Raw genomic sequence first — 26468 nt, forward strand, 5'->3', positions numbered from 1 at the left:
TAAGAACGACTGGACGGAAGGAGGGAGATTTGATTCCACCCTATTGGTGATAATAAAATCACACATCCTAAAAGAGGAGACCACAGCGCCATTTTGGAACAACATTTCTTTTGTACTGTCTATGTGTTGAGATTTGGGAATCTCAAGGTGTATCCCTAGGCTGCAGTGGTCTGGGCGCTGTCATTATTTTCATTTTTGTGTCTATTGACATATTAACTGTATATCTAGACACTGTTGACGTATCATCTTGATATCACTGAATCGGCCTCTTACTGGTAACGACTCCTCAATGAGAACGTATTGGGGGAGTAATGGCCCCGGTGCCTTCTCCAAATCTGGGAATGAAATGTGATTTTATGACGCGGACACGTATTACTACACGGTTATAATGTTACTGAGATATACACACAATAGTAATTCTCACATTGCGGCGTCCTGTACAAATGTAAGGCGGACACTGAGATTCATGGTGACGGGAAGGACAAACTAGTGTTTTACATTGTGTCCCGATGTCCTTGTACCATGGAGCCAGGTTTTAAACCACACACAAAAATATCAGACTTTAAGGCCTGATGCCAGTAAAGGTTCTATTTTATCCTGCAGCGAGTTTGCCGACGCAATATTCTGACACGTTTCATTTATATTACATTTTCTGGGAACAGAGTTCTTGTTTCTCTAAATTCTTCTGGGACCTGTTAAATGGATATTGTATATTGCAGCTTACTCTACAGAGACTATACCACTAATAAGAAGTACGGGCCGTCTATACCACGTCGACACTCCGAGCTTATGAGAAATTGTACATGAATTTTAATAGAGATGCATTTCATTACTGGTGTAATGTCTGTATGGTCCGGGGCAGTACGGATGGTGTAATGGTTAGCATTACTGCCTCACAGCACTGAGGTCATGGGTTCAATTCCCACCATGGCTCTAACTGCGCAGAGTTTGTATATTCTCCCCGTACTTGCGTGGGTTTCCTCCGGGTACTCTGTTTCCTCCCACAATCCAAAAATATACTGGTAGGCTAATTGGCTCCAAACAAAATTAATCCAGAATGTCTGTGTATGCATGTATATGTGGAAGGGAATATAGATTGTAAGCTCCACTGGGGCAGGGACTGATTTGAATGTTCAAATATTCTATGTAAAGCACTGCGGAATATGTCTGCGCTATTATTTATTTATTTTATTAACAGTTTCTTATATAGCGAATACATATTCCGTAGAGCTTTAGAGCAGGCATGTCCAACGTTGGCCCTCCAGATGTTATGAAACTACACATCCCAGCATGCATTGCCACAGTTTTGCTATTAGAGAATGCTAAAACTATTGCAAAGCATGCTGGGATGTGTAGTTTCAAAACATCTGGAGGGCCAACGTTGGACATGCCTGCTTTAGAGAGTATAGTTGAACATTTACATCAGTCCCTGCTCCAGTAAAGCTTACAATCTATTTTCCCTACCACATGTACATGCACACACAGACATTCTAGGGTTAATTTTTGTTGGACGCCAATTGCCCTACCAGTATATTTTTGGAATGTGGGAGGAAACCGGATCAACCGGAGTAAACCCACGCAAGCACGGGGAGAATCTACAAACTCCGCACAGTTAGGGTCATGGTGGGAATCGAACCCATGACCTCAGTGCTGTGAGGCAGTAATGCTAACCATTACACCATTCGTGATGCCCAATATAAGAAACTGTTAATAAATAAATAATGGTCGTTATGATATTAGTGTAATAGCTACATTATTTTATTGGTGTGATGTCTACATGGTCGGAGGCGTTATGTTAATGGTGTGATGTCTACATGGTCATAGGTGTTATGTTATTTGTGTAATAGCTACATGGAGGCATTATGTTATTAGTGTGATGTCTACATGGTCAGAGGCATTAAGTTATTGGTGTGATAGCTACAAGGTCAGAGGCGCTATGTTATTGGTGTGATGTCTACACGGGAGAGGCATTATGTTATTGGTGTGATGTCTAAACAGTCAGAGGCATTATGTTATTGATGTGATGTCTACATGGTCATAGGTGTTATGTTATTTGTGTGATAGCTACATGGTCAGAGGCATTATGTTATTGGTGCAATAAGGTCAGAGGTGCTATGCTATTGGTGTGATGTCTACATGGTCAGAGGGGTTATGATATTAGTGTAATAGCTACATGGTCATGTGAGCTAAGTTATTGGTGTGACGTCTACATGGTCAGATGTGTTATGCTATTGGTGTGATGTCTACATGGTCAGAGGCATTATGTTATTGGTGTGATATCTACATGATCAGAGGCATTATGTTATTGGTGTGATGTCTACATGGTCAGAGGCATTATGTTATTGGTGTGCTGTCTACATGTTCAGAATGTTGTTATTGGTGTGATGTCTACATGGTCAGAGGTGTTATGTTATTGGTGTGATGTCTACATGGTCAGAGGCATTATGTTATTGGTGTGATGTCTACATGGTCAGATGCGTTATGTTATTGGTGTGATGCCTACACGGTCAAAAGCATTATGTTATTGGTGTGATATCTACATGATCAGAGGCATTATGTTATTGGTGTGATGTCTACATGGTCAGAGGCATTAAGTTATTGGTGAGATAGCTACAAGGTCAGAGGTGCTATGTTATTGGTGTGATGTCTACATGGTCAGAGGCGTTATGATATTAGTGTAATAGCTACATGGTCAGAGGCGCTATGTTATTGGGGTGATAGCTACATGGTCAGAGGCGTTATGTTATTGGGGTGATAGCTACATGGTCAGAGGTGCTAAGTTATTGGTGTGATGTCTACATGGTCAGAGATGTTATGTTATTGGTGTGATGTCTACATGGTCAGAGGCATTATGTTATTGGTGTGATGTCTACAAGGTCAGAGGCGTTATGTTATTGGTGTGATGTCTACATGGTCAGAGTGTTATGTTATTGGTGTGATGTCTACATGGTCAGAGGGGTTATGATATTAGTGTAATAGCTACATGGTCAGAGGTGCTATGTTATTGGTGTAATGTCTACATGGTCAGAGGCATTATGTTATTGGTGTGATGTCTACATGGTCAGAGGCATTATGTTATTGGTGTGATGTCTACATGGTCAGAGGAGTTATGATATTAGTGTAATAGCTACATGGTCAGAGGTGCTAAGTTACTGGTGTGACGTCTACATGGTCAGATGTGTTATGTTATTGGTGTGATGTCTACATGGTCAGAGGCATTAAGTTATTGGTGCGATAGCTACAAGGTCAGAGGTGCTATGTTATTGGTGTAATGTCTACATGGTCAGAGGCATTACGTTATTGGTGTGATGTCTACATGGTCAGAGGGGTTATGATATTAGTGTAATAGCTACATGGTCAGAGGTGCTAAGTTATTGGTGTGACGTCTACATGGTCAGATGTGTTATGTTATTGGTGTGATGTCTACATGGTCAAAGGCATTATGTTATTGGTGTGATAGCTACATGGTCAGAGGCGCTTTGTTATTGGTGTGATGTCTACATGATCAGAGGCGCTATGCTATTGGTGTGATAGCTACATGGTCAGAGGTGCTAAGTTATTGGTGTGATGTCTACATGGTCAAAGGCATTATGTTATTGGTGTGCTGTCTACATGTTCAGAATGTTGTTATTGGTGTGATGTCTACATGATCAGAGGCATTATGTTATTGGTGTGATGTCTACATGGTCAGAGGCATTATGTTATTGGTGTGCTGTCTACATGTTCAGAATGTTGTTATTGGTGTGATGTCTACATGGTCAGAGGTGTTATGTTATTGGTGTGATGTCTACATGGTCAGAGGCATTATGTTATTGGTGTGATGTCTACATGGTCAGATGCGTTATGTTATTGGTGTGATGCCTACACGGTCAAAAGCATTATGTTATTGGTGTGATATCTACATGATCAGAGGCATTATGTTATTGGTGTGATGTCTACATGGTCAGAGGCATTAAGTTATTGGTGAGATAGCTACAAGGTCAGAGGTGCTATGTTATTGGTGTGATGTCTACATGGTCAGAGGCGTTATGATATTAGTGTAATAGCTACATGGTCAGAGGCGCTATGTTATTGGGGTGATAGCTACATGGTCAGAGGCGTTATGTTATTGGGGTGATAGCTACATGGTCAGAGGTGCTAAGTTATTGGTGTGATGTCTACATGGTCAGAGATGTTATGTTATTGGTGTGATGTCTACATGGTCAGAGGCATTATGTTATTGGTGTGATGTCTACAAGGTCAGAGGCGTTATGTTATTGGTGTGATGTCTACATGGTCAGAGTGTTATGTTATTGGTGTGATGTCTACATGGTCAGAGGGGTTATGATATTAGTGTAATAGCTACATGGTCAGAGGTGCTATGTTATTGGTGTAATGTCTACATGGTCAGAGGCATTATGTTATTGGTGTGATGTCTACATGGTCAGAGGCATTATGTTATTGGTGTGATGTCTACATGGTCAGAGGAGTTATGATATTAGTGTAATAGCTACATGGTCAGAGGTGCTAAGTTACTGGTGTGACGTCTACATGGTCAGATGTGTTATGTTATTGGTGTGATGTCTACATGGTCAGAGGCATTAAGTTATTGGTGCGATAGCTACAAGGTCAGAGGTGCTATGTTATTGGTGTAATGTCTACATGGTCAGAGGCATTACGTTATTGGTGTGATGTCTACATGGTCAGAGGGGTTATGATATTAGTGTAATAGCTACATGGTCAGAGGTGCTAAGTTATTGGTGTGACGTCTACATGGTCAGATGTGTTATGTTATTGGTGTGATGTCTACATGGTCAAAGGCATTATGTTATTGGTGTGATAGCTACATGGTCAGAGGCGCTTTGTTATTGGTGTGATGTCTACATGATCAGAGGCGCTATGCTATTGGTGTGATAGCTACATGGTCAGAGGTGCTAAGTTATTGGTGTGATGTCTACATGGTCAAAGGCATTATGTTATTGGTGTGCTGTCTACATGTTCAGAATGTTGTTATTGGTGTGATGTCTACATGGTCAGAGGCATTATGTTATTGGTGTGATGTCTACATGGTCAGATGCGTTATGTTATTGGTGTGATGCCTACACGGTCAAAAGCATTATGTTATTGGTGTGATGTCTACATGGTCATAGGTGTTATGTTATTTGTGTGATAGCTACATGGTCAGAGGCGCTATGTTATTGGTGTGATGTCTACATGGTCATAGGTGTTATGTTATTTGTGTGATAGCTACATGGTCAGAAGCATTATGTTATTGGTGTGATGTCTACATGGTCAAAGGCGTTAGGTTATTGGTCTACATGGTCGGAGGTGTTATGTTAATGGTGTTATACTGTAGCTACGTACTGTACATAGTCAGAGGCATTATGATAGCTAGATGGTCAGAGGCGTTATGTTATAGGGGGAGGATTAGGGTGGGGCTGCAGTAGGGTAAACAGAGTAAGGCACTAGTGGCGGGTTTGGTTATGAAAACCGAACAAGAATGTTTGGTCAACATTTCACCATGTCAAAATGCTGCACGTGTCAACACAGTGAATGCCGACGTGCTGACATGCCAACAAAATATTCCAAATTCACAGTTCACAAATTTTTGAAGCAGCATATTCTAAAAACCTGCATTGTTTTCCTTCCCACATGATGCTCGCTGCTCTATAAACAAGATGAATGAGAATATGTGGCATTCTGCAGTTCCTACACAAGATTAATCAATTTAACACACCGCCCATTATTGTTATTAATTGTGATTACCTCTTCCGAAGCAAGGAGCAATAAAATAAGTGTTCTTCATCATCCTACAAAGAAAGAAAAAAACAACCCGCCGCTCATCTCTCATCAGCCTGGCATCGGGATTAAAAATCTCCTGATATTATCTAAGTAATTAAATTAAAAAAATAGTAGAGGCAGCTAAATTCGGGTGAGAGGATTAATGGTGAGAGGCCGGGCGATGATTTCTCCTCTTGCACGCTCAGTCAAACACATGCAGTTCCTGCCCAGATCGCTCCCTGGCGCAGGTATTTATCATCAGCTCCATACAGTTGATTAATACAATATTTAAATCAGACATCTGCATGAAATTATAAATATGTATTTCCTGTTCTGCCGACATCGCTTTGCAGTCAGCTCCTGTGTCCTCGCTCTCGCACTCCTTCTAGGTAATATAATTTGCAGCAAGGGAACATTATCTCATCCAGTATAAGCACATTAGAAGTAACAGGGGAGCTGCGGGACCATATAATACAGTAAATAGATTAGCAGCATACTGGATGACTGCACTGACTTCTAATATGATTAATGATTTAGATCAGGGGGTGATTTATTTGTCCACCTGCGCAGACCCCCATATTAGACCCCTATTGCCAACTCCTTCACACTCATCACTAAGGGGTTTATTCTAGTTCAGGGGTCCTCAAACTATTTTGCTCTGGGACCCCATTAGACATTAAATATAATGACAGGACCCCAGCAAGTTACCGCAGAAGGTCCATTACATGTGTAGTCAGCAGACAGCACATATATAACAGATTGTTTAGACTCCTTGAATCACTGAGATTAGAAAAGTCATTAGCCTGATGGTCAGAAACATGGAGTCGCGACCCCATGCTGAGAAGGTCAGGACCCACTTTGGGGTCATGACCCACAGTTTGAGAACCGCTGTTCTAGTTCATTCTTTCTGACAAAATCCTTCTTAGATGGACAAAACCATGTGCACTGCAGGGGGGCAGATGTAACATGTGCAGAGAGAATTAGATTTGGGTGAGTTATTTTGTTTCTGTGCAGGGAAAATACTGACTGCATGATTTTACACTTCAATATAGATCTCACTTTGAAGAAAAACCCCACCCAAATCTAATTCTCTCTGCACAAGTAACACCTGCCCCACCTGCAGTGCACATGGTTTTGTCCATCTAAGAAGGATTTTGTCAGAAAGAATGGACTAGAATAACCCCCTAAGACATGAAACAGCATGGGATGGTCTCTGGGTGGATGACTGGCAATGTTTAGGTTGATAGTCAAAAGGTCGACGTGGTCAACATGCAAACGGTTGACATGGTCAAAGGGTAGACAGAAGCAATAGGTCAACATAAGAAAAGGTCAACATGATTTTTTTAAGGTTTGGACTTTTTATACATATGGACTGTGATTGGGAAGGGTAAAGTGCGCTGGGCACAGAGGTGCGGAGAGGGACACCTGACCTGAAGCATGGCAATAGAAGCGAGGCATGCGAGGGGATGTACACTAATTGGGATGCGGGTAGCATCCTGGTGGTCAAGGTCCTGGGGGTCAGGATACTGAAGCCGGCATTATGACTGCCATCAGAAGATCGTGGTGGAACGTCACAGGGGTGAGGGTGCCGAAATACCAAAATCCCAATCAGTAAGTATGCAGGGCAGGTTAGGGTAAGGCTTGGGAAGTGGGTGTTTGGTTTAGGCACTTACAAGGGGGGGTAGGGTTAGGCTGCGGGGAAAGGGGGAGGTCAGGATTTGGCTGTGGGGAAGGGGAGGCTTGATTTAAGCACATGTAAGGGGAGGAGTAAGTTAGGCTACGGGGAAGAGGAGGAGGTCAGGGTCTGGCTGTGGAGAAGTGGGGGTCGGTTTAGGCACTTACAAGGGGGGAGTAAAGTTAGGCTGTGGGGGGAGTTTAGGGTTTGGCTGTGGGCAGAGGGGAAATATGGTTTAAGAACATATAAGGGGAGGAGTAAGGTTAGGCTGTGAGGTGAACGGGAGGTCAGGGATTGCTTGTAGGGAGGGGGAGGTTTGGTTGAAGCACATGTAAGGGGAGGAGTAAGGTTAGGCTGTGGGGTGAGGGGGAGGTCAGGGTTTGACTGTGGGGAGGGGAGGCTTGGTTTAAGCACATGTAAGAGGAGGAGTAAGGTTAGGCTTACGGGGAAGAGGAGGAGGTCAGGGTCCGGCTGTGGGGAGGGAGGGTTAGGTTTAGGCAGTGAGGCATGAGGGCAAGGGTCAGTCTGAGAGGGGGGTGAGACTTTGCCTGCTCACAAATGGCAGACACTGGCTGAGGCGTAGATGTGACCGCTGCAGCAGACGGTGGGAGGATTGTAATGCTCATGTAATGTAAATGAATGTGGTCTAAAGCAACTAGTATTTAAATCCTTTTTGTATACTGAAGTTACTAAAGTGTTTCTATTATTTTTATAGTTACACTGCAGGTTTAATTGCGATCGTGAGCATTTCTGCAGAGCAGGCAGGATATAAGAGACACATTAACATCCATTTGTGAAGAAGAAAAAACAATAGGAGCAGGTACAAATTAATTAGGAGTAATCTCCCAGAGTGTAAAGACGCTGAAGCACAGGAACAAAGTGCAGGACTAACGAGTGCTCTGCACTTATCTACACATATAGGCTCTGCTCTCTGTTACACGTGCACGTTCTGCTGGTGATGACGCACTCAGTAACAATAGGCAACTGCTCACTGTTACATACTACTGGTGCACGCTCTGCTGGTGGTGACGTACTCAGTAACAATAGGCTCTGCTCACTGTTACACACTAATGGTGCACACTCTGCTGGTGGTGATGCACTCAGTAACAATAGGCTCTGCTCACTGTTACACACTAATGGTGCACGCTCTGCTGGTGGTGATGCACTCAGTAACAATAGGCTCTGCTCACTGTTACACACTAATGCTGCAAGCTCTGCTGGTGATGACGCACTCATTAACAATAGGCTCTGCTCACTGTTACACGTGCACGTTCTGCTGGTGGTGACGCACTCAGTAACAATAGGCAACTGCTCACTGTTACACACTAATGCTGCACGCTCTGCTGGTGATGACGTGCTCAGTAACAATAGGCTCTGCTCACTGTTACACACTACTGGTGCATGCTCTGCTGGTGGTGATGCACTCAGTAACAATAGACTCTGCTCACTGTTACATACTGCTGGTGCACGCTCTGCTGGTGGTGACACACTCAGTAACAATAGGCTCTGCTCACTGTTACACACTACTGGTGCACGCTCTGCTGGTGGTGACACACTCAGTAACAATAGGCTCTGCTCACTGTTACATACTACTGGTGCACACTCTGCTGGTGATGACGCGCTCAGTAACAATAGGCTCTGCTCACTGTTACACACTACTGGTGCACGCTCTGCTGGTGATGACGCGCTCAGTAACAATAGGCTCTGCTCACTGTTACACACTACTGGTGCACGCTCTGCTGGTGATGATGCACTCAGTAACAATAGGCTCTGCTCACTGTTACATACTACTGGTGCACGCTCTGCTGGTGATGACACACTCAGTAACAATAGGCTCTGCTCACTGTTACACACTACTGGTGCACGCTCTGCTGGTGGTGACACACTCAGTAACAATAGGCTCTGCTCACTGTTACATACTACTGGTGCACGCTCTGCTGGTGATGACGCGCACAGTAACAATAGGCTCTGCTCACTGTTACACACTACTGGTGCACGCTCTGCTGGTGATGACGCGCACAGTAACAATAGGCTCTGCTCACTGTTACATACTACTGGTGCACACTCTGCTGGTGATGATGCGCTCAGTAACAATAGGCTCTGCTCACTTTGGGGTTTGGTGCTAGGAGCGCTAACATTAAAAAAGCATACAACTTTACAATCATTCAGCTCACAATGCACAAGTAAGAGCTACAGTACCAGCTCCTGTAACACACAACTACCCCAGTCCAGCCTGCCTGCTGCATCCCAGCTCCCAAAGCCCCCCTGTCCTGCCTTTATTCAGTATCTGCTGCAAGTCTGGAAAACCTGCTCTGCACTTCCAGGGTCTTCAGGACAGTCTTGAAAAACTTTGGATTAACAGAACCAGCTAACAGGATATGGGGACCTTAATTGCACCAATTTCCATCACAAGGTCACCCTCATTTGTATCAGCATTCCCACTCCCCTTAGTATTATATTGTCATATTTGTCACGTTGTATACTTTTAAAATTTTAGCTCTCCTAGCACCAAACCCCATATCCATTTATTTACTGGAGCAGCTCCCCATTCAGAGTGGGGTACAAAAACAAAACTGCAGGCTCTGCTCACTGTTACACACTAATGGTACACGCTCTGCTGGTGGTGACGCACTCAGTAACAACAGGCTCTGCTCACTGTTACACACTACTGGTGCACGCTCTGCTGGTGGTGACGTACTCAGTAACAGGATCTGCTCACTGTTACACACTAATGTGCACGCTCTGCTGGCGATGACGCACTCAGTAACAACAGGATCTGCTCACTATTACACACTAATGGTGCACGCTCTGCTGGTGATGACGCACTCAGTAACAATAGGCTCTGCTCACTGTAATAAGACAATATAAACTCCCCCCTATTAACTCAAGCCCCGCCCCTGCCCACAAGCTGCAATAGGGATAAAGTCCACCCCCCCCCCACCCCAGGTACTGTATCCAATTAGATATGCAAAAGATACACTGACTAGGAACTGATACAGTAACAATGTTCAGCTAATGAAGCCAGATGTCACAGTCTGTCGTTGTTACTTACCTGATAGAATGCGATGGCCTCTCTGTCAAGTGCCCTCGTCACCGAAACCTCTCCTGTATTTTCATTTATTCTGAATAGGCCCTTGGGTTCCTCATCCACGCCCTTTCCAAACAGGCGCAACCGTGATCCCTGTATCCTATCGCTGACCACCACCTGAAAGAGAAAATGGATCCACTTTAATGATAGCATCACAAGCACTGAGTATAGTGCACGTTCATACCGCAAGATGCCTCAGCATGTGTTTTCCGAAAAGTAAGTAAATGGCCCATGGTTTACAGTGGAAGGATCAAACTGGTGGCCTGAAAGCCAGAACCGGAACTACATTTTATGTTGTGACTGTATAAACATAGGGATATATTTATAGGAGCCCATTTACAAAGAGTGTTAAAGCTTGTTGTGTGTGCTTAATGTTGCTGCTGCCTATCAGCTGCTGCTAGGTGTTGAGAAATAACTGTTGGGAGCTGATTGGCTGCAGCACTATTTATAATACACAATGATTTTTATCACTTATGATTTTTAAGACTCATTGATAAATGGGCCATCAAATTTGTCCTTAGCATAAGCATTTGAGCCGGGGGGTGCATTGGCAAAAGCAGCATTTCTAGAAGGGGGGTTTCTAAATTCCATCCACAATCTTCCACTCTGCAGAACATTGGGGGTCTGGGGGAGCGGTAGAAGAACCTAGTAAGAACCCTGGACATTAACGTATTCATCGGTCTTGTTACATAAAGGACACTGTATGCAATAGAGCAGGGATGGGGAACCTTCGGCCCTCCAGCTGTTGTTGAACTACACATCCCAGCATGCCCTTCAACAGTTTTAGCTTCATCCTGTCTCCCCAGCCCACGTTAAAACGACATTTTTTCTGTAAGGTAGTGTGGCTGCGTCCCTTTCCATTAGGACATACCCCACAGTACCTGAGCCCGCTGCCTACACACAACACATGACTATTTTGCACCAGGTACATGGCCGGTGAAACTGTGCAGTGATCATGGAGCAGGCTTTTTGCATAATGCGCACAACTCAGATTACGTTCAATACTAGCTGTTACACGCAGGGGGATCATAACTGCATCAAACTCGGGTGCAACTTGTGACTCTGGCACAGTGACTGCAAACTAACACTATCAGTTGCCATGTCGGTGTAATACAACATGATCTGACTAACACTATCGGTGGCCATGTCTGTGCGATACAACATGATCTAACTAACACTATCAGTTGCCATGTCGGTGTAATACAACATGACCTGACTAACACTATCGGTGGCCATGTCTGTGCGATACAACATGATCTAACTAACACTATCAGTGGCCATGTCTGTGCGATACAACATGATCTGACTAACACTATCGGTGGCCATGTCTGTGCGATACAACATGATCTGACTAATACTATAGGTGGCCATGGCTGTGCAATACAACATTATCAAACAATTCCCATTATTGCTGTATTATGTAATGCTGTGTACAACAGATTTTCCATAGATTAGTGGCCCTCATTATATAAGGATGTACATCATATATGGTACATACTATATAGCAGACACATTGGGTGAGATGTAATAGGATGAGAGATTCAGAAAGTGAGAGATTTGGGGCGAGATGTATCAAATGGAAAATGCGGTAAAACCCCGGTTTTACTGCATTTTCCAATGTATCAAAAATGATACCGCAGTGTAGGGTATCGCCACCTTTGGGTCAATGCTTTGAGTGGTGTGCGAGAGGCCAGCTCTGCAGGACAATGCAGGATCTATGTGTAAGACTCCTATGTAAGCTATTCACAAAGCAGGGAACTGGGGGGATGAGATGTGAATGGGAAGCATTAATGAGGATTCTCAGACAAACATGATTGTGTTCCGTAATTAACATTCATCAATGTGACGCGTGTATCTTACACCAACAACTTGTAACACAGGATCTGGATTATACTAAAGGTCGACATGTATTAAAAGTCAATAGGTCGACCACTGTTGGTCGACATGGACAACAGGTTGATGCAAGCAAACAATCAACATGATAATGGCAGACCCATGAAAAGGTCAACATTGAGTTTTTCACAATATTTTTTTTTCTTTATTGGAACATTTCCATACTTTACCACCCACGAGGACTATGATTGGGAGCGGTAGTGTGCCAAGCGTGGCAATAGCGGAGTGAGTGGGCACTATGCCCGGAGCATGGCTACATGTATTGGGGGTCCACATGCTCAGGTGTGGACATTAATACACACAAAAACTGTGAAAAACTTATGTCTACCTTTTCATGTGTCAACCTTTTCAATGCCTATCTTTTGTCTGTCGACTATGTGCATGTACACCTTTTGGTGTTGATTTATTGACTATCGACCTCCTAGCACTGTCGGCCCTGTTATTATTAATGCGCACTGATGCGTTGCTGAACCGATATACCCGAGAATGGAACCTGTCAATTCATTAGTAACTAGAGGCATCAATGAGACACAAGGTACCTTACAAAATGGTCTTCAATACTGTACCAAGGCAATGGGTCTACCTCTTCCCTCACAATCACTGAAAATGGCTCCAATGTGATATTACTCATGTACTCCCTGAAGATCACATAGTTTAGTGATAGATAACCGGATACATCCAAGGTCTGCACCAGGGCCCCAAGTATATAGGGCCCACAAGTGTATCGGATTCCTAAGGGCAGCACTTCCCTCTTTGGAAGGAATTTAATTGATGCCAGAAGATTCACCCGGCTAATTCTGCACAACATCCACTGCGCTGGGATCTTGCTCAGAGATATTTGCTGCCCCATAAGGTAAAGTAGCAGTGTTGCACTAGTGAGTGTGAGGTGTGAACAGTGTCGGACTGGGACATGAAGGGCCCATAGGGGAATGCAGTGAGAGGGACCCTTGTTTCGGGGTGTGGCTAATATCCATAGGGGGTGTGGCCAATTGCAACAGAGGTTTGACAAACCCTTAGAGAGTGCAATATCATGGCATATATAGTAAATATACTGCTAGAGCATGTACTGTATGATAATGTACCAGATTAATAATGGCAATGCACTATAGAAAATATACTATAGCCCCTAGATCAGGTAGGGCTCCCAAACATTGGGGCCCACCAGGAGTTTCCCCTGTGGGCCAGTCCAAACCTGGGTGTGAATCAGGCCCAGTGAAGGGTGTGGATCGGGCTGCCAATTCTGACATATAAATGCCACGACAATAGCAATATGCCCCCTTACCATCACTGTAATCAATGACAGAGGCATCCACCTGTAATACCATATCAGCAGGCCTAGCACTGTATTACAGGCAACAATTAATACATACAGTGTGTAGCTGGGGAATGTGGGGGACACTTGGGGGGGGTGGTCACCAGTTGCCCATAACGGAGTTATATAAACAGAAAAATAGTAATTGTTATAATAATATTTAAACCCTACTGTAATGTATTTGAAACCAGCAGCTGCACCCAGTATAAGATATTACAGAGATGAAAATGATGCTGTTTTGGAAATGAGACAAACTGGTGCCAGTCCAATATTGCCCGTTTAAATCTTCCTTCGCCTTAGTGCGCCGCTGGCCAGTGTTCCTGCGCAGTAGGGAACGTGTGTAGAACGATGGCCCTTTTTGCCTCCTAGCTCAGACTCAGACCTGGACCTCACTTTATAATTCATGGACTGGGCTGTTTGTGTTGGTCCCCGGCCAGATGAAATGTTTACATGGGTCCTGAGCGCTGCCAAGTTAGTCCTTCCTGCGGCTGATGCATATGTTCTCTGTGGTGGTGTCAGGTAACGGGGGGACACTTCCAGGCTCCGCTCAGCCAAATACATGTAATTCGGTGACTTCATCCCTTACTGTAGCTCCTGCATGGACAATTCTGCCCCAATGCTGCGCTTTAGGTCTGCGGATGAGGATCAAGTCTAAATAGAATTCTGCTGCATTGAAGGAACAAGTCTGGTTACCCAGAGCTGCGCCCACATATAAAGAGGCTGCTTCTACCTATTGGGGTTACGCTGAATAGAGATGGCCCTGGTATATAAGTAATGTAGGATTCATCAGGAGTGACTGCAAATATAGATGTGGCCTCATGCATCATTGCTACTGTCACGCCATCATTTAAATCAATTCGGAAACCTCATGTTGTATGTGTCGACCATTGTTATATCGATCGTTTAAAAGTCCTTGTCGACCAATTAGTGCCCATCCTATGGACTGTAGAACTGAAGTCCAAGTCGTATACCACAACACTTGTATGTATCAGTGTCTGTACAGGAACTATTACAATGTAGCCGCTGCAGCAGCTTGTATCCAATACAAGTTATGTTCTTCTCCGTGTACACACACAAACACATACGCACACACACACTATACAAGTGTCACATATCACACTTATCCAAACTTGCCTACTTTTGAAAACTAGTTTCAGGGAGATTATAGTTGGAAATAGAATTTTGCACAGCGCCCCATTGAGGGGGCGTGTCATGCTCCTCCCAAAGGGCGTGTCTAGTTCCATATATGGAGAGATTGAGAAAAGAGATTGTGAGTGCGTACTGCTACATCTGAGAGGAATCTTGTAAAATGACCTATATCCAAATGTAGATGAGCGCCAAAGCAGTCAATAAGACATTCTATACTTGGTAACGTGCTGGGAAATGGTGCTGATGATACAATGTAAATTTATCTGTCTCTCATTCCTTTTTTTCCAAAAAATGTACCAGTGTACTGTGGGCTAGGTGACATGAGGGAGATTGCTAGACTAATGAGGGAGATTGCTGCTATGTCAGGGAGTATCCTGCAGAATGCAGGAGGAGAGGTAACTATGATGTAACAGTGTAATGTGGGCTAGGTGAAATGAGGTAGAGAGGGAGATTGCTGCTATGTCAGGGAGTCTCCTGCAGAATGCAGGAGGAGAGGTAACTATGATGTAACAGTGTAATGTGGGCTAGGTGAAATGAGGTAGAGAGGGAGATTGCTGCTATGTCAGGGACTCCTGCAGAATGCAGGAGGAGAGGTAACTATGATGTAACAGTGTAATGTGGGCTAGGTGAAATGAGGGAGATTGCTAGACTAATGATGAAGAGAGGGAGATTGCTGCTATGTCAGGGAGTCTCCTGCAGAATGCAGGAGGGGAGATAACTATGATGTAACAGTGTATTGTGGGATAGGTGACATGAGGGAGATTGCTAGACTAATGAGGGAGAGAGAGAGATTGCTGCTATGTCAGGGAGTATCCTGCAGAATGCAGGAGGAGAGGTAACTATGATGTAACAGTGTAATGTGGGCTAGGTGAAATGAGGTAGAGAGGGAGATTGCTGCTATGTCAGGGAGTCTCCTGCAGAATGCAGGAGGAGAGGTAACTATGATGTAACAGTGTAATGTGGGCTAGGTGAAATGAGGTAGAGAGGGAGATTGATGCTATGTCAGGGAGTATCCTGCAGAATGCAGGAGGAGAGGTAACTATGATGTAACAGTGTAATGTGGGCTAGGTGAAATGAGGGAGATTGCTAGACTAATGATGAAGAGAGGGAGATTGCTGCTATGTCAGGGAGTCTCCTGCAGAATGCAGGAGGGGAGATAACTATGATGTAACAGTGTATTGTGGGATAGGTGACATGAGGGAGATTGCTAGACTAATGAGGGAGAGAGGGAGATTGCTGCTATGTCAGGGAGTATCCTGCAGAATGCAGGAGGAGAGGTAATTATGATGTAACAGTGTAATGTGGGCTAGGTGAAATGAGGTAGAGAGGGAGATTGCTGCTATGTCAGGGAGTCTCCTGCAGAATGCAGGAGGGGAGATAACTATGATGTAACAGTGTATTGTGGGATAGGTGACATGAGGGAGATTGCTAGACTAATGAGGGAGAGAGGGAGATTGCTGCTATGTCAGGGAGTCTCCTGCAGAATGCAGGAGGGGAGGCAACTATGGTGTAACAGTGTTATGTGAGCTAGGTGAAATTAGGGAGATTGCTAGACTAATGAGGGAGAGAGGGAGATTGCTGCTATGCCAGGGAGTCTCCTGCAGAATGCAGGAGGGGAGATAACTATGATGTAATGTGCGCTAGGTGAAATGAGGGAGATTGCTAGACTAATGAGTAAGATTGCTGCTATTTCGGGGAGTCTCCTGCAGAATGCAGGAGGGTAGGCAACTATGCACTTATCAGTGCAGTATCTGTGTGCATCCTAGTCACATAGTACAAGGCACCCAACGTGAGCAGAGTTACATGGGATACATATGTATAGTTTAATAAACAAATCCCTAGGTCTAGTAATAATCAGCCTAAAGGTACAGTATGCACATGTCACATGGTCAAGAGGTTCAGCTGTTGTCCAGGCCAAACATCAGAAGGTGACGGGATTTCATCTAAGCGAGTTTGACCATGACATGAGTGCAGGGGTCTGTCTGGTGGCGGTTTTAGAATCTCAGAAACAGGGAATGGTTCAGGCTGTGCTTTTTGGGTACATTATTCCAATAATATCGGACATTAATTGAATTGCCCATACAGTATGTTATATTTAGTTAAATATCACCAAAACAGCAGTTTTTTTTGTCACGGGTTACTGAATCCACCCCTTATGGTGGTGTCCAATTAATTACTGAAGCTAATTAATTTGTAATTATCCCCGACAGCGGGCACTGACCAGGGATTATGTATCCGAAGCATCATAAGCAATAAGCCGCCATCAGGGCTGCCATAACACCTAGTTCCGGATACTCGTCCCAGAGCCCATGTGTCATCCTCCCCCAAAATGGGGCATTTTTTTCTGAAGCAAGGGCTTTAATTGGTTAGCCCAATAATGTCCATCATTCAAAAAATTGGACCTTTTTTTTTTCAGGAGAAAATGATGGTGGATAATAGGACCCCCCCCTCTCCTTCACATGTTACAGCCTACACTCATTATGGCCCTTATTCTGGTTGGTGCGGATATGTCCGCGTGCGTTCGTTCCGCCGATGTTTTGTGTTTGCGCATGTGCAGAGGCATATCTGCGCTTGTGCGAAAGGGACATACGTCCAAATTCCGCATGAATTGTTTACACTACGAACAGGGGGAGGAGAGGGGCGTGAAGGGCTGTTTGGCCTCATTAACATATGCATACGCCCCGCGTTTCATGGGCGTTCCCATGAAAATGCTGGGCGTACGTATGGTAATGCGGCCGTGACGCACGTGTAGGGGGCGGACATATGACATTGCCGATGTCAGCTCGCGGGAGCTGCCTGACCACTCGGTCCTACATTCGATGGTATGCGACCATCGAATGATGGGGGAGGTTCCCAGAGATGGAGGAGGTGTATACATGAGAAATCCACTCGTGCTCCGTGCGGTCAGCAGGTTACCGCATTCGGACGGAGTGAGCAATCCGTACGGAAGGCGGGGTTTAGGACGCACGGTCCTGGCCGCAAATCGGCTCCGGCAGCACAGACCAGAATAAGGCCCTATGTTACATACTACTTTCTTTGTACCCCACGATGTAAGAAGGAGGGACCACAGCACTTGCCAAGTGTGCAGCAGGACGAGGACACCATAAAATCAGGAGACTTACCTAGTCCTTCTGCGGGGGCCGGAAGGTCCACTTGATTTTGTGGGAGCCACATATTCGGGTTGGGGGAATTCCTAGGCCCTAATGATTTTTTTCTTATTAAACCCCCCCCCTTAAAAACAGCGGGGACCATAAACCAAAGGATTAATGACAGGAATGAGTTGTTTGCAATACAATCAGAACAGCAATACACTGAAACCTTTTAATCTTAACATCAGAAAAATCAAAAAGTCAAATTCTAATGAAGAACTGCCACCTTTTACTTGACGCCTCCCCAGGCGCACTACCAAATCTCCAGCCGGCTATTTATCTCATGGTTAATGGCTAGAAAAGCGTCATTACTTCTATATTTCCTTCTGTGCTGCTTTTATCTGCTCACTTCATAAATATTTGAAGCTCAAAAGGTGGCATTCATCTCTCAGGAGCAATGAGGCGATAAGCCCCGGCTGGCCATGAAAGGGACGCTTCGGCCGACACCTGCAATCATTAAACCACAGGTTTAATCAGTCAATACGCCATGGAACAAAGCTGAAGGCGGCGTTCAGGGGTCTCCAGATCAATAAAGCTCCGAGCTACAAAATGACAAAACGCTTCCTCCTTCATACAGGAACGGAATACAGCAAAAGGCGGAACGTGCGCTCTGAGGCCTATTCTCTGACGGTAAACAAAACACTTAATGTGAGGTTATTGAAAAAATGGTGGGTGTCTTTATGAGGAGAGCAAAGCTGTCACGCTGTTTAATCCCATTTATCCGGAGAACGCCGCTGATCATCTAACGAAAACTCAAATAAGTGGATAATTGGTTAAATAATGTTTTCTGTTTTCTTTGGGTAAATATTCATCGACATTTTAAAAGGACAAATAAAAATAGTGCCCCCCCCCCCCCCCCCATGCATTGTACTGCGGCCTGCGCTGAAGTGGTCATTTTTCTTTATATACCTGTTGTGTCTGTAATTTTATTATTGTTACTTTAAGTCTATCGCATTCCCCTCAGGTGTATTTAGCCTTACAAGGATTTCAGACGTATAACATAATGATACCCATCACCGCTGATACATCAGTCAGGCTCCGATGGTGATTGGGGGGCGGGGCCACTCCCTGCTCGCAATATGTGGTAGGAGCTAAATTGGAGCATTGTCCTTTTATAGGACCAGCACCTGTAGTAACCTAAATATTTATTCTAACAATTGTATTGTACTTAAAAAAAACCTTTATCTCATTTTAATTTACACGTGAAATAATTTATAAATCAGTTCCATGGTCTCTCTGTTACAAAGTCTGAGGACTTAAGGCACTAGTGCGACTTCTCGGAGGTAGAGATGTCCACACCAGTTTACAGCCACCATCACCAGTTCAACTGTTATTTGTTGGTCTCTTGGTTCATGTGAGGGCCAATGTATTTTATTTTTGTTACCTGAGGGGACCAGTGTGATTGTTTTTTCATATGGGGACCACTGGGTATGTTTGTTTTCCTGTGGGGGCCAATGTGTTTTTCCTCATGGGGGCCTGAAACTGCCATGACGATTTAAAAAAATTGAAAATCACTGCGCTAGAGTGACCAGGGACTGGCCATATCCCCTCCTTAGTACCATTGCTCGGCAAAGATATCGGCACCCCAGCCAGAGACAGCCTCCAAATTTGCTTTGAGAGTTCTGACTCTGATGGTAACGCCAAGAACCCCGCAGAACATTTTAATTGAGTGCTAGTGCTATATGGAATATTTTTTCACTCATTTCTACTCTTAGCCACTGAAGACCCTGACACATAACAACAGGGCATACGGGCTATTTACAAAGAGTTAATAATTAAAAACTAAAGCCTGCTACTACAGTACTTGGACCACGCATCCTTGCGTTATAGCCGCGCGCAGTGTACAGATGCATGAGACAATTTGCAGTGGATTCGTTTTACTTAAACCTAACTCTGAATAATGATTATATTCACAGAGGAAACATGCGGGAATGTGTTTTGTAGACAAAAGGAAACGTAACAGTTCTCCATGAAACCGAGGCGCTTGGGGTGTAAGTGGGAGGGGGTGCATTAGTCAATTTCAGACACAAGACAAGTTCTTTCATCTGAGAAGGTCAATTAGGAGCACGGACTATGCACAAAAGCTGATAGCGTGCCCTTTCTCATCCTTACAAAGGGGAATGGTTGTTCTGTGCGACCATCGCAGAGTCTTCCAGGAACACTGATACAAAGGCTCTGTACACTCGCTCATTAGTCCCATGAATTGGACATGGACTGAAAGGAAATGTGAATTCAAGATTATATTCCAGACAAATAAGGCGGCTAAATTCTCCCTGGCTACAGCCTCTGTAATATGCAGAATATCGCCTGCAATACTGGCTACAATACTGACGCACTGTATCACAGAATGTTCCTCAATCATGCGGAATTAATGTGCAGCGCAAAATGCCTTGCACCTGTCCGCAGCGTATTCAGCACATGAAGGAGCGTTCTGGCTACCAGTTCTTGGAAGGTGACTCCGTAACTAAGCATTGTATTTTGGCCAGTGTAGGACAATATGTCAGAATTTAGCCTAATCTTAACTGTCTGCAGCCTAACCCTTAACGCAGACTAATCCTAACACTAACTGCAGCCTAACCCTTAACGCAGACTAATCCTAACACTAACTGCAGCCTAACCCTTAACGCAGACTAATCCTAACAATAACTGCAGCCTAACCCTTAACGCAGACTAATCCTAACACTAACTGCAGCCTAACCATAACCGCAGACTAATCCTAACACTAACTACAAACTAGCCCTAACCTCATCCTAATCCTAATACTAACTGTAGCCTAACCCTAACCGCAGCCTAATCCTAACACTAACTACAACCTAGCCCTAACCTCAACCTAATCCTAACACTAACTGTAGCCTAACCCTAACCGCAGCCTAATCCTAACACTAACTGCAGCCTAACCCTAGCTGCAGCCTAACCCTAACCACAGCCAAATCCTAACACTAACTGCAGCCAAATCCTTACACTAACCACAGCCTAAACCTACCCACAGCCTAATCCTAACTGCAGCCTAACCCTAACCACAGCCTAATCCTAGCACTAACTGCAGCCTAACCATAATACTGACTGCATCCTAGCCCTGCAAAACTTCCCCACCACCCCCCACACACATACACACACACAACCCACCGCAGGACACTACAGCCCACAGGGTGAAAGTCCTCACAAAGTGTGTCAGTTGGGCAGTTAGCAACATTCCATGTCCATGTCAGCATTTTGATCTTGTCGGCCATAAAGCTAAATATTTTTCTTAGTCTTTTTTTTTTTAAATTCGAATTATTCCTTTTTATTGTAAAAGCAGCAATATGTATGTAGTACTTTACATTTATGGAATCCTGCTCCAGCTAAAGAACATACGACAACCTGAAACAGAAGATACAGGAGGCCCTGGCCAAATGAGCTTACAATCTAATAGGTGCACAACAATTGATGCATAGTATAATGAATGTCACACCTGTAGCTGCCAGCGGAGAAATGATAATAATAGTTATTAAATGAATTCGGTAAAGTCTGCAACAATTGTTACTACACTAAACTTTTTATTATATTCTAAATAGTTAGAAATCATTATTATTAAATTATAATTCCACTTTAAAGTTTAACCTGTCAGATAACATGTGAGTAACCTTTATGTGGAAGTCACAGGAACCGGTGAGAACAATGAGGCGCAAATACTCTGGAGAATGGAGGCGATTAATTCTCTAGGAACCAGTCAGCATTCTAAGGCCATTTTGTGTGTCTGGCTAATTGTTCAGCTCACAAAATGGCCACTTCCATTGTGCTAAGGTGACAGGTGCCATTTAAAGCAGCAGCCCTATGAAAGCATTATTATAGCCATCTACAATAATATGGGGTTTGTGGGATTTGTGCTCATTCTTTCTGTAGAGCATGTACGAGGTCAGGCGCTGAGGGCTCGGTATCCGGACTGGTCATAGACAGACTCATCATAGTCATATGGTCGACCACTAATGGCCGACAGGCAGTATTTGATGCCCTACCATCCACTAGGGTGTGGAGGGAGAATAAAATAGTGTGCCGAGCACAAGGAACAGAGGCGGATTGGCCCACCGGGAAACCGGGCAATTTCCCAGTGGGCCAGTCCAGATTTCCCTCTGGCTGGGACGCTGACCGTGCTTCCACGGCTGGGGTCATCCTATGTGGGGATATAAGCAAGCGGCCGCAGCCTGGTCACAAACGGCAGCATAGCCCAAAACAAATATGTCCGCCGCATATATGCATATATTATATATATTGTTTTGGACTGTGCTGCACTTTGTGACCAGGCTGCGGCCGCTGGTCGCTGTTGGATGACGTCACCAGCTAGCAGACGGAAGCGTGGCGGTGCGGTGGATGAACCTGAAGCTTGGTGAGTAGTGTCTGCCCCCCCCCCCCCCCCCCCCCGGCCAGTAGCTATTCCACCACCGCCTCATAGCGATAGTCATATGGTTGACCACTAATGGTCGACAGTCAAAAGGTCGACAGGGTTTAAAGGTCGACACACAATAGGTCTACAGGGTCCAAAGGTAAACATAGAAAAGGTCAACAGGGTTAAGGTCAACATGGTCAAAAGGTCGACATGCATTTTTTTACTAAATTTTCAGCCGACATGTGCTGACAGGCGGTATTTCATGCCCTACCATCCACTAGTGCGTAGAGGTAAAACTCATGTCAACCTTTTGACCATGTCAACCTTTTTCATGTCAACCTTTTTCATGTCAACCTTTTAAACATGTCGACCATTTAACCATGTCAACGTTTTGCATGTCGATGATCTTGACCTTGTGACTGTGGACCATTAGTGGTCGACCATATGACTGTCTATGATGAGTCTGTCTATGTTTTATACCATAACCGATGGCTCGGGCCCGGGGGCTAACAATGTCCACCCAGCTCATTCCAAAAGTGGTGGATGGGGCGGAGGTCCGGGCTCTGTGCGGGCCAGTCACATTCTCTACACCAGACTCATCACAGCAGGTCTGTATAGTAGGGCGGAGTAAATAAGTTGAAATTGAGATATTCAAAATCGGCTAGTGTGATAAAGTTGTGACTTGACCTGAATAAGGAACGTGTAAAACATTTTGCTCTAAGTCAATATCTTCTGTTCCAGCAAGACACCTAAAGTTTAGCTTTTTAGATGAAAATAACGAAGCGTATGAGGAAGCTCCGATCTAGTTAAAATGATGGCCCTTATTCTGGTTCGCTTGCAAAGGCAAATTTCTTCTCAAATGGACAAAACCATGAGCACTGCAGGGGGGACAGATGTAACATGTGCAGAGATAATTAGATTTGGGTGGGGTTTTACTTCAAAGTGAGATCTGTATTGCAGTGTAAAAATAAAGCAGCCAGTATTTACCCTGCACAGAAACAGAATAACTCACCCAAATCTAATTCTCTCTGCACATGTTACATCTGCCCCCCCCCCCCCCCCCCTGCAGTGCACATGGTTTTGTCCATTTGAGAAGGAATTTGCCTTTGCAAGTGAACCAGAATAATGGCCAATGTCGGGACGTCTTAGAGTGGTTCATTAATATACTTTAGCATAGTAAAAAGAGTATAAGCTTGTCCTAGTGCTAAGTTACTGACTTTGGCGGTAGAAAAAAATCCCTGATACTGTGACTGACCTGTTTTCATGGTCACAATTGTGAATATTGTGTGTTTTCACCTGAAAGTATTTTTCTTTTTCTTTTTTGGAGAGGATGCTCTGTAATTGAAGTGAAGAAGAAGAAAAATTTGGGGCAAAAAAATCAGGGTAAATCCCTTTTGTTTGCCCTTAATAAAATAGTGCACCTCTGTGTCTTCTAATGTCCATCTCTCTTAACAATGCATTACGCTCGGTTATTTAGGTACAGTATTTTATACACTTCTGTTTATTGTCTTTAATTGTGGCAGTTTATTTTAAACTGGGCTGCATTAGAGCAAATATTTATGCAAAAGATTAGCCAATATATTAACAGTTAAATACATGCATTATGCTGTAATAAACAACTAATGTTTTGAAAAATAAAATCATTCTTTAAAAAATTGTTTTGAGTTCAGTTTTATACAAACCACTTGTGATTGATGTCCACAATTATTAGACTGTTAAATTGGGTCAGTAAGCACTTTTATGTGCTTACTGACCCAATTTAACAGTCTAATAATTAGGAAATACAGTATTGCTGATAATTGATTGGCATATACTGAACTTACTGTAGCATTCAGTAAAGAGTTGGACATTAGAAGACACAGAGGTGCACTATTCTATTAAGGGCAAACAAAAGGGATTTACCCTGATTTTTTGCCCCAAGTATTTTCTCTTGGTCACTTCAATTACAGAGCATCTGCTCCAAAAAAACAAAAAACAAGAAAAAAAACATTTTCAGATGAAAACTCAAAATATTCACAATTGTGACCATGAAAACGGGTCAGTTATCAGGGAATTTTTTCTCCCGCCAAAGTTAATAACTTTGTACTAGGACAAGCTTGTACTGTTTTTTTTGTTGTTTTGTTACTATGCTAAAAGTATATTAATGAACCACTCTAAGACTTCCTGACATAATTTTAACTAGATCGGAGCTTCCTCATACGTTTCGTTATTTTCATCCAAATCAACTTTAGGTGTCTTGCCGGAACAGAAGAACAGAAGATATTGACTTAGAGCAAAACGCTCTTGCATGTTTCTTATTTAGGTCGAGTCACAACTGTTCCACACTAGCCGATTTTGAATATCTCAATTTCAACTTTTTCACTCCGCCCTACTGTATAGTCTTTGCTGTGTGCCTAGGGCACAGACATGTTGGAACAGAAAAGGGCCTTCTTCAAAATGTGGCCACAGAGTTGGAAATGGTGCCCCCTGCCTGCATACCACCACCACCTTGCAGTGCAGTCCTTGGCCTAGCCACTTCCAGAACATAGGGTCGACATGCCCCAATTTTTGAAACCACCAAATACAAATATGATTCCGCAGCCTGCACATGGATCAGTCAGAACCATTTAACTTCAATGTAAAAAATGTATAAAATGAATAAATACTTAAAAAAACCCGGCATGGTTCCCCCCCCCCCCCCCGCCCCCCATAATTTGAGAGCCAGCATCGGTCCCAACCAGTCAGCAGGGTAACGGCACAGCCGGGGGACACTTATTATATAAGGTCCCATGGCCATACCATTTACCCCCTGACTAGTCAGCCCATTAATTAACCCTGCCTGGACTGAAGCCCGGGCTGTCCCTGGTGGCAGTGGCCACTGGGTTGATTGCATACTATTTATTGCCATACCATTAACCCCTGACCAGTCAGCCCGAGCAGGGACCCTAGGGGAGTGGGGACACCCAGAATGAACCCTGCCTGGGCTGAAAACCTGGGTGGTGGGCACTGGGTTAATTGCAGTGTAAACAAAAGATCAATTATGCCTTGTTGTGGAACTAGAAGTCCCAGCAAGCCTGCACCACATGCAGGGACTTGGAGAACTACAAGTCCCAGAATGTGGGGGCAATAAAGTGCCCTTTGGCATTGTAGTTCTACAACAATGCCAATAGCTAAAAAACACACGCACTTAAAAGTACGACTTTATTTCATGAGGAGCGCCAGGGCCGGTGGAAGACTACGCAGTGGCCCAGGCGAGTCGGGGTGGGGGCGCCCTGGTGCCCGGGGGGGGGGGGGGGGGGTGTACCTGCTGCGCCGTCTGGGGAGCGGGCAGGGGGGTCTGTGCCGGCAACTGACAGGAGAGCGCAGGGGTGTCCGTCCGTGCCACGGGGTTACCTGCGGCACTGTGTATAAATCTGTCGGTGGCGGCTTCCCTGCAGTGATTAAGAAATAACTTGCGCTATCCGCCTGGCTGTGCTGTGGCGCGGGAAGCGCTTCTGATTTTGAAAATACTGGCCACACGCTAATTGGCTGAATCTCAGCATGAGGCAAGTGTTTTCAAACCCAGCAGCGCTTCCTGTGCCGCTGCATAGCGCTAGTTATTTCCTATTCACAGCAGGGACGCCGCCGCCAGCTTTATACACAGCACCGCAGGTACCCCCGTGGCACGGACACCCCTGCCCGCTCCAGCACCTACACTCACCTCCATGTGGGGGCGAGGGGCGAACTGCCGCCCTCCAGTGGCCTGCGCCCTAGGTAAATGCCTAGAGCTGCCTAGTGGTGGCGCCTGCCCTGCAGGAGCCCAGACACACTTATACTTACCTACCATGACCCAAAGAACCTGTCCCCTTCTTGGTACATTCAGAAGGAAATTATACTCTCCAGCTCTTCCGGCGTGGATGAAGTCATCTTCATTCTAAGTTGAGTCCACAGCAGGTAAAAAAACAAAATGCTGACCCGAGCCAAAGAAGAGCAACAAAGCTAATTAAGGGAATGAAGAATTTAAGCTACGAGGACAGATTGAGCAAATTGGACTGTTTACACTAGAGAACAGACGTTTAAGGAGGGACATGCTCAACATGTACAAATATATCAGGGGCCAA

The 26468-nt window shown here is 44.5% G+C and overlaps 1 protein-coding gene across 1 annotated transcript in view; it reads right to left on the reverse strand.

Annotated features, from left to right (window-relative positions):
- Positions 1–26468, reverse strand: part of CDH13 (cadherin 13) — a 524519-nt gene that overhangs the window by 224893 nt on the left and 273158 nt on the right. The window contains exon 5 of the mRNA XM_083164015.1: positions 10488–10640. Within this exon, the coding sequence (XP_083020141.1) occupies positions 10488–10640 (153 nt within the window). The remainder of the gene's footprint in view (positions 1–10487; positions 10641–26468) is intronic.

This window comes from Crinia signifera, chromosome 11, assembly GCF_055691185.1.
Source record: "Crinia signifera chromosome 11, ASM5569118v1, whole genome shotgun sequence".
NCBI lineage: Eukaryota > Metazoa > Chordata > Amphibia > Anura > Myobatrachidae > Crinia > Crinia signifera.